Source organism: Anoplopoma fimbria, chromosome 6 (assembly GCF_027596085.1).
Source record: "Anoplopoma fimbria isolate UVic2021 breed Golden Eagle Sablefish chromosome 6, Afim_UVic_2022, whole genome shotgun sequence".
In the NCBI taxonomy this organism is placed as follows: Eukaryota; Metazoa; Chordata; class Actinopteri; order Perciformes; family Anoplopomatidae; genus Anoplopoma; species Anoplopoma fimbria.
In genome coordinates, this window is record NC_072454.1 from 14,863,387 (window position 1) to 14,871,771 (window position 8,385).

Consider the following 8,385-nt stretch of genomic DNA (forward strand, 5'->3'; position numbering starts at 1 on the left):
GCAATAAATCCCCCTTTTGAATGCCAAGTAAGTAAAAAGAAGCACATTTTCCAGACAAATGACTGACAAACGCTGAAGCATTAACTGCACTGAAATGCCTTTTTTAAATTGGCAAATCGATCAAGCATGGGGACATTCCACTTACCTGAGAAATTAAGTTGAGGCTGGTGAAGAAGGATCTTGTGCCTCCAGTTACTGGAGCAGGAGAGAGAGAGAGAACAGCAGTCACCCGGCTGAAAGAGAGGTACAGTTAACTCCTCCTCTAGGGCAGTGAACGCCAATCAAGTATTGTGCAATGCATGTGGCAGAGGAGAGGGACCATACAACCCCCCCTCCATCATATAGTGTACCACAATAGCATCCAATCAGTTGATGTCAACACACTGTGGATGGGCTCGACTTCCCGCAATGTGACGTGAGTTTCATTCAGCCGTTGTTTAGGAAAATCTTATTAGCCCTCAGTGGCTCCCAAATCCATTTTACTTTACTATCGAGAAAGAAAAAAGTTATATTTTTCAATTGTAATTGAACCCTGAGCCTTCCTCGTAGCACTTATTGCACTCGTATTAGTTGTTGCACTTACTGTATTCGTATCAGTTCGCTGCACTTATTGAATTTGTATTTGTTTACTGCACTTATCCTATTCGTAGTAGTTTGTAGCACTTACTATATTCGGATTAGTCTGTTGCAATTATTGTTTTCGTAGTAACTTGCCTCTGCACTATACTTTTGCTCTGGCTTATGCTTTGAGATGCTTGTTTAAGAAAGGAGATGCACTTATGACTTCTGGTGACTAGTAGTTCTCTTGAATACCTATGTTGAATACACTTCCTGTAAGTCGCTTTGGATAAAAGCGTCTGCTAAATGACTGTAATGTAATGTAGTCATCTAGTCAAACATATAAAGGGGACATTTTAAGAAAATGTATTCAATTATTGTTGGACGGGATCTCTTAGGCAATCTGAATGGAAATCTGCAGAAGTTAATTGGAGGAAATAGAAATAAAGGTGTACAGAACACACTTTAGCTATAAAGCAATGTCCTTCAGCTCTCTGTGCAGAGGACATACAAAAGTCTAAGACAGAGAAAAAAGGATAAATATGGCTTGGTTTGATGTATTTTATGATTGGTTTCTAGGCTGACGTGTTGGTTCACTAAACCTGAGAGGTGTTCAAATTTCAAAATACATTAACTTTCTTAAAATATTTCATCGGCAGAGTGCTATGAGCCATGATCATATAAGTAATGCATATATTTGGTTTAATTTGTTCAGGTTTGAAGGATAAGACATTTCTCTTTTATTAGGCCTGTCGTCAAAAGGGCCAATCATTCCCAAGGAGGGTACTGCAGGTTCCCAGAAGGCTCTCAGAGAGTTTACTACCATTAATGAACTAATGCAGGCCTAGTTATGTTCACTATGGCAACAATGGGATGACGATTATGAATATACTGATATGCACATGGCTAATTGATTCTGAGCCTTTTTCTAATCCACACACTCCACACATCCTTTCTGTCATCGGTTCCGCCCATTATAATAGTGTCATCAATTGGCGCGCGCTGCCCCGGTGTGTGTGTGTGTGGACTGTTGCACGTGAATCACCGTGATGGCCCGCAGCTCTGATGTAGTGAAGAAAGTCAAGCGGTTCAAACTTCAGCTGACAGACACGGCAGAGTCTGCAACGGTAGTAGATCCACTGTTTATTGTTTTACTTTGCGCACATTTTAGAAGAGCGGAGCTGAAGGGAACCGGAACAGTTTGCGGTAAAACGCCACTCTCCCTTTTCTGGTGTAGGCTATGCGCAATTTAATTAAACGGCCAATTAATGCTCCTGGATTTATTATTTATTATCACTATTCTGATTTTAGAGGCTAAACGAACAAATTAAACGATAACAAATTAACATTGTCGTCTTTGTCAAACTCCATGGGCTATAAGATATTCTCTATATATATATATTTTTAATTTCGCTCATCTTGTTGTCCTTGATTATATGGGAGACGGGCTGATGGCGAGCTGTTTTAGTGAGTGACATGTGCGCTGCTGCCACACTGCATCTGCAGCACTTCACGCTGGGGGTCAGGCTGTTTCTTTTTTTTAATGGGAGGCGCTTTGCTGCTAAAATTGGCAACTCCTCCAGTTGTCCAACTTATGGCAGCTGTCCATCATCACCAGTGGAGGTCGGGGCGCTCTGCAGGCCTGGTTGAGTCATAGATGGACATTTAAATTGGCCAATGTCTATATAAGAGTAAAATATAGATAAATTAAAATCAAATTGAAATGTTAAAGCACAACCCCAGAACGATTCAGTTGTATAGGGAGACATTATAACAGCCGGCTGCTTTATCCATTTATAGTTCACGGTAAAAGGAGCAGCCTAAGAGGGTGTGTGGGGTTCCCATACATAGCTTCTGCTCTGAATGCACAATCAGCAACTGTGGTGAGCCAAAACCAGGACTACCATATTTGGCATGCCAGGTTTTCCTCAATTTACTTCACATTTTAGTTGATTATTTTGGACATAAACACAGCAAGCAACTAATATTAGTTATTTCTCTTTCCAGGTTGTAAAGATTTTGCAGAAACTCAAGGATTTTGATATCACATTAGACATTCTTGCTGTGAGTATCTTTTGCAAAATAATGTCTTTTGTGGTGATATATATTGCTATATATTTATTTTGGTTACATTTTCTTTGACTGCGCTTACTTGTGTCTGCATATAAATTAGGAAACTGGAATTGGCAAAACCGTAAACTCCTTGCGCAGACATGAACAGGGTGGAGAATTGGCAAAGTCGCTAGTCCGAGGTTGGAAAAGATTGGTCCCTAAGGAATCTACAAGGTGACGTATATTAACATTTTAGTTTTATTAAACAGTATACTTAATTTTTTTTTAATGTGTTTTACATCTTAATCTTGAGTTTTTCCTTGATGCAGCCACACAGATGATGGGAAGGCGTCAAAGAGTTTGTCTGTTAAAGACAAACTGGATGACCAAAACTGTCCAAATAATGGAAGTCTAACAGAGGAAGATTCAAACAATAATTGCTTAACATCTCACATTAAGAGTCATAATTCTTCAGATGAAGCCCTCTCCAAAACAGGCAGCAGGAAATCTGATCCAGAGAAACAATGTGAAGAACAGAAAAGACACAAGGGCCAGAATGAAAATCAAGACAAATGTCAACAAGAAAACCAGCATGTCTCTGAGAATGACCTCTTGAAAAAAAACATTGAATACCAAGAGGATCAAATGGACAATTCAGCTGTCTCCAAGAAGATGAAAAGGAATGAGTGTGATGGAAAATCAAGAGACACTGATACTTTGCTTGGAAACAAAAACTCAGAGGAAACTCCTCTACAATCAAGCTCTGATAGTGGAAGATTCGGGTCAGAAAAAAAGTCAAATATGAAACAAAAAGAATCATCTAGAGAAGGCAAAGAATCGTTTTCATTTGAATCCAGTCACAAAAGATCAGAAACATTAAAGCTGGCCAGTGTCAAAGATGACAGATCTGCAGAAATATTGAAGAGTTCAGAAGCCCAAAACAAAAAAAGGAAAAAAACAAGTAAAGAGAAGCACGGCACTCTAAAATGCAAACAAGAGTCTGAAAAAAAGGGACATTCAAAAAACAAAAAGGCCAAAATAAAGCACAAAGGCAAGAAAAGTGACTCCGAGGAGCCCTCCTTGTCTTTTGAATCATACTTGAACTACGATGTGAATGTTTTCAAGAGAAAAGAAAGATCTGGAGTGAAGAAACCGCCTAAAAGACTCAAGACTGTAGTTAAAGAGGAAGCAACAAAAGGTCCTGGCATAAAACCTTTCAGGTCACCTGTGATGTCTATAAATGTTTCCTCTCCAACACAGGTATGTTTGACAATGGTGTTATAAATTTGGATTTTAAAGTGCATACCTTGGTTGATAAATTTCAATTCATATTTCAGGCGTTTAAGGAGTCTGTAATGGAGCTGTTACCATTTACAATTCCTTTACCCGCTGGTCTGCCTGAATGTGAAAAACCATTTGGTGTTGAGTACTTTGAGAGGAAAGGTGATGTATTTAGAACAAGAATGTACAGCTGGTTTTTCATATTGTTAATTTCCAGCTTGACAATCTGTCTTTTGTCTTCCAGTTGAGAGGGAGTCTGATTCCTGTGACTTCTCAGAGGAGTCTGCCGGCTTCACTGGTCAACGACTTAACAAAAAGATGCAAGTGTACTCTGGTGCCAAGACCGTCTTCCTCCCAACCATGATGAGCTTGCACCAGCAGTGTATCCGCACGCTCCAGAATAACATTAACTGTGAGTAACGCCCAGAAAACCTTTTTTGCTGATCAGTCTGTCAGTTTGTTGGATTTATATTTAGGTGCAGGGGTCTCTCCTCAGTGCTTTATGAAACTGGCGGAGTCCCGTTTGAAATCCTCGAGCCGGTGTTGGAGAGGTGCACACCAGAGCAGCTGCTACACATTGAAGAATGCAACCCAGTAAGAATGTGAATGAATTTAGACACACACTCTGAGTGGCCACTTAATAAGTTACATCTGCCTAGCACTGCTTTGAACTCGCCTTATGTTGTTTATAGTTTTTAGCCTACAACTATATTTATATCGAAATTTTTAAGGGTAAAGTCTCTTGGGAGTATGAATGTAATCGGCACACTTACTATTAAATGTGTTGTTTGCAAAGTTATTTTTGCAAATGTCAACATACTTTACCTCCGATTTAAAGGTGCTCTAAAGTTTGTTAATGAGCAGCTTTACATACAGTGGCCACTGAGTGTGTGTCAGTTTATACTGAAATTACATCTGTAGTAAAACTAAACTTTTAACACCTTGGGTAGAGATTAGAAACATTATGTTAGTAATGTAGCAATCTAGTTTGAGTGTACAGCTGTGTATTTGTTGCTAGACCTGTAATAGTTTGTTTCCACAGATCTACATTGGAGAGACAGACCACTTATGGGGGAGACATTGCCAGAGGGACTTCAAACACTCTAAACTTCAGGAGTATGAATCATGGAAAGAGATGTACGTCAGGCTGTCTGAGGAAAGGGAAAGGAAACTCAAAAGACTCACAAAAACCATTGTCTCAGCACATTCTAGCAAACCCAAAGGTGTGTGCATTATACTGGAACTGTAAGAGACTAATCTTGAGCAGAACAGTCTTTTCTGTGTCGATCACTGTCAAAAATGTTTTGTATTCACTGTATATGGCTTATTCTTCATTTTCTCTACACTGTGACAACATTTTTTTTTTTTTTTCTTTAGGTCGGCAGGTGAAGATGGCATTTATTCACACTGTTGCCAAGCCACCGAGAGACGTGCGAATTCAGCAGGAAATTCATGGAACAGCTGTTCAGCAGCCTCAGCTGAGGTGCAGGTGGGTTTCAGCATCCTTCATTTAGAGAAATATCTACACAGGTTTAGTGATTAGCTCGTGATTTTTTTGCTTATTTTTAAATAATTTGTGCTTGCATATTCCTTTCAGCTATGTTGTTTACCGGATTATAAAGTTCATAAACAAACCAAAGATTATAAGAGCCATAGTAGGTCATTGTTGTACATTTGCCCTTGGAAAAATCATGAACACCTGGATTGGTAAGCCTTGTGCTTGCTCTGTTCCTCTCCCACATAAAAGCAGTTTGGCTACAAAATGATCACCCAACAACAACAACAACAGCAGCTTAGCAGGGTCATAACCTGCCGGAGACTCATGTGATAACAGTGGTATGAAATGTGAGCTTAGCCAAACAGGAATTGGAGCAATGTGCTGGATAAACTCTTTTTACTCTGGTTAGAGACCGGCTTGGTGGCTTTTGTTGTCAGCTGTTGCAACCTGACTGTTATGCTCACTAACTGTAGTGTAGATTGAGACAATGTTTTTTATTTTATGTGCATGTTTTATTGTTGCCGATTGAATTATGCACTGTGCTATTATATCCTTAATTATCAGCGTCAAGGTTCAAGACAACAGACCGAGGCCGAGTATTGAGCCCAGCAGGTCCAGCAGCACCAGTTCGGGGGCAACCAATACACAAGACCCTCGCAAAAAAACAAGTGAGCTAGAGTATAAATGCAATGTTTTACGATTGTTAAAACATTTCCAAACCGATCAAGCTGGCCTGTTCAGTTTTTTTATTCAGTAAGAATGATAGCTATACATTTTATTTAACCTTGTTACCTGTTTTTTTTCTCCTGTTGTTCACACAGGAGTTGCTCCAATGATGGCAAAGTCCTTAAAGGCATTTAAGAAACAGCTGGGACGCAGATAAAAATGCTCTTATATGATATTTGCAGTGTGTGTATGTGGGGAAAGTGCACTCTATCATTCATTAACTTTGAACAATAGAAGGCCTGTGCTCACCATAGATTACGCCATGTTGTTTGTGTAAATATGCAGGCATTTGCCATGTTTTTTTTTTCTTTATAACTGTAAATTGTGCTCACTATTAAAGGGACAATGAAAAGAGCAGATTCACCTAATTTTGATATTTTTTCTTTTAGCCTGTTTGAGCTAAACGAGGACAGTCAGTAGTTTATTTAATGGGATGTGGCTCCATCTAGAGGATGAATACACATATGCGTGTATATACACAGTATTTATATATATATTTTTTGTTTTACAAATTTCTCCTACAAACATTAATTACATTCCCCTCAACTATTCCAACACTAAATTGAACAAAATACAGGGAAACCAATAAGACTAGTCTAAGTGCTACAACTAATAAAAAAATGACAACACATATATATATATATATTAGGTAGTAGTTTTTCCTAGTAAATGGTTTATGTAAATATTGTTATCATCCACCTGGTTTTTAGCCAAACAATTCTGGGAAGATGTCAACAATTCGTTCCAAAGAAATCGGTATATTTTCAACTCACTGTAATCCCTATGAAGTTGTCTTTATTAGGGGAAGGCATCTGCTGTCTGCCTCTGCTCAAGGACCCTTCCTGTCTATTTTTATTGTGTTTGACAACAACTGTTTGAGATATTAAAGGGAAGGGTCTGAAACTGCTGCAGCCTTCAGCACCACCTGTGGCAGCCTGCTAAGACTGCATCATTAATCCATCCTCATGTTTAATTAATTGGTTTGAGGGGAGATGCTATTTCTAGGGGGCTTGTGTATGTGTCTTATTGCTAATAAGTTTAAAATGTTGACTTTTTGGTGGGTTATTTTCTGTGATTTAACTGAAGCTAAGAAAATAATCCGAAAGTTGTGACTGAGCAAGTCTCTTTGTAATAAATATGTTCAGACAGTGCAACAATACATCCGTTTTAATCTCGGATAACAATTGGCAATTTAAAAATCTATCGTTTTATTTAATGCTAATACTCTAAATGTCCAATAGAGGTAGTGAGCTATTGGTTTACGCCCAAGCTGAGGCCCTATTTACCATGGAGGGGGTTGGGACAATGATGCTTTCCTGCCACAAGGGGACCTCAGACCAGAGGGCTGGTGCTGACCTTAACCTTTGACCTTGAAGAGAGCAAAGTGGAAAAAAAAATTCCACTAGGTTGGTGATTCCTGGTTCATTTAGTATTTTAAATGAAGGAAAAAGCCCTCATGTTTTGTTTCAAGAAGGCTGAATTATGACCCATAGAGGATGTGAGTAAATAAATATACTTTCAAGCAACAATTTACTGAACAAGTATTGGACAGATTCCTGCAATTGGACAAATAGAAAACTGAAGATGACATGGTTGAACTACTATAGGGAGCCCCTGGTTCACTGTAGCAGTTGGTTTGTGGTGTACTGTATATGTTTTTATTGTGACTTAGTTCTCAAATAAACACAGCAGGTGTGTTTATAAATAAGAATGAACGGGAATGTCAAGGGATTTAATGTGTCCCTGTGTCAAAATCTATATTTAAGGCTGTCATTTTAGCTTATATTGTATTTAGATGGTGCATATTCTAATTAGAGTTTAATGCCATCAACACACAGCAAAGCTAGGCCCATGTAATATTCCATCTAAAAAATACAGTTCAAAATGCAGAGAGAGGGGAAAGGAGCTATTGTTTTATTATTAATAGTAATGCTTTACTGGGAAGCAGCATTTTGATTTTGTAGGTATTTGAGGTTTAGCTACAGTAATATAAACAACTTCATACTGTTAGGTAATTAACAATTTAACAAACATATTTAATAATTTTTCCTGTCTTTTATGTAAACAATTTAAATACATTATAGTAGTCAAATAAAACATTACCTGTGAAATGAAGTGGGCTGTAATAAGGAAGCACAACATTGGGTATAGTATAAATACCTAAAAATTGTTCGGAATATCCGTAGCCTATTTAAAGTAAATAAACTTTGTTACATTCCTTTTTTTACTTTACTGGGTATTGCTGCTTTTACTTAAAGCAAGAAAATGCA

The 8,385-nt window shown here is 38.2% G+C and overlaps 1 protein-coding gene across 1 annotated transcript; it reads left to right on the top strand.

Moving 5' to 3' along the window:
- The first annotated feature begins 1,580 nt into the window (after positions 1 to 1,580).
- eloal (elongin A, like) lies at positions 1,581 to 6,465 on the top strand. The gene is made up of 11 exons (XM_054599661.1): positions 1,581 to 1,685; positions 2,566 to 2,622; positions 2,732 to 2,844; positions 2,940 to 3,870; positions 3,948 to 4,053; positions 4,136 to 4,303; positions 4,388 to 4,485; positions 4,934 to 5,114; positions 5,269 to 5,380; positions 5,954 to 6,057; positions 6,211 to 6,465. The coding sequence occupies exons 1-11, from the start codon at positions 1,608 to 1,610 to the stop codon at positions 6,270 to 6,272; spliced, it is 2,010 nt and encodes a 669-aa protein (XP_054455636.1). The 5' UTR covers positions 1,581 to 1,607; the 3' UTR covers positions 6,273 to 6,465.
- Positions 6,466 to 8,385: the final 1,920 nt, after the last annotated feature.

Excerpts from the sequence above, each read along its gene's own strand:
- eloal (XM_054599661.1), top strand. The coding sequence starts at position 1,608 with ATGGCCCGCAGCTCTGATGTAGTGAAGAAAGTCAAGCGGTTCAAACTT. Across the intron at positions 2,623-2,731 it reads TCACATTAGACATTCTTGCT|GAAACTGGAATTGGCAAAAC; the intron begins GTGAGTATCTTT and ends CATATAAATTAG. Across the intron at positions 3,871-3,947 it reads ATGTTTCCTCTCCAACACAG|GCGTTTAAGGAGTCTGTAAT; the intron begins GTATGTTTGACA and ends TTCATATTTCAG.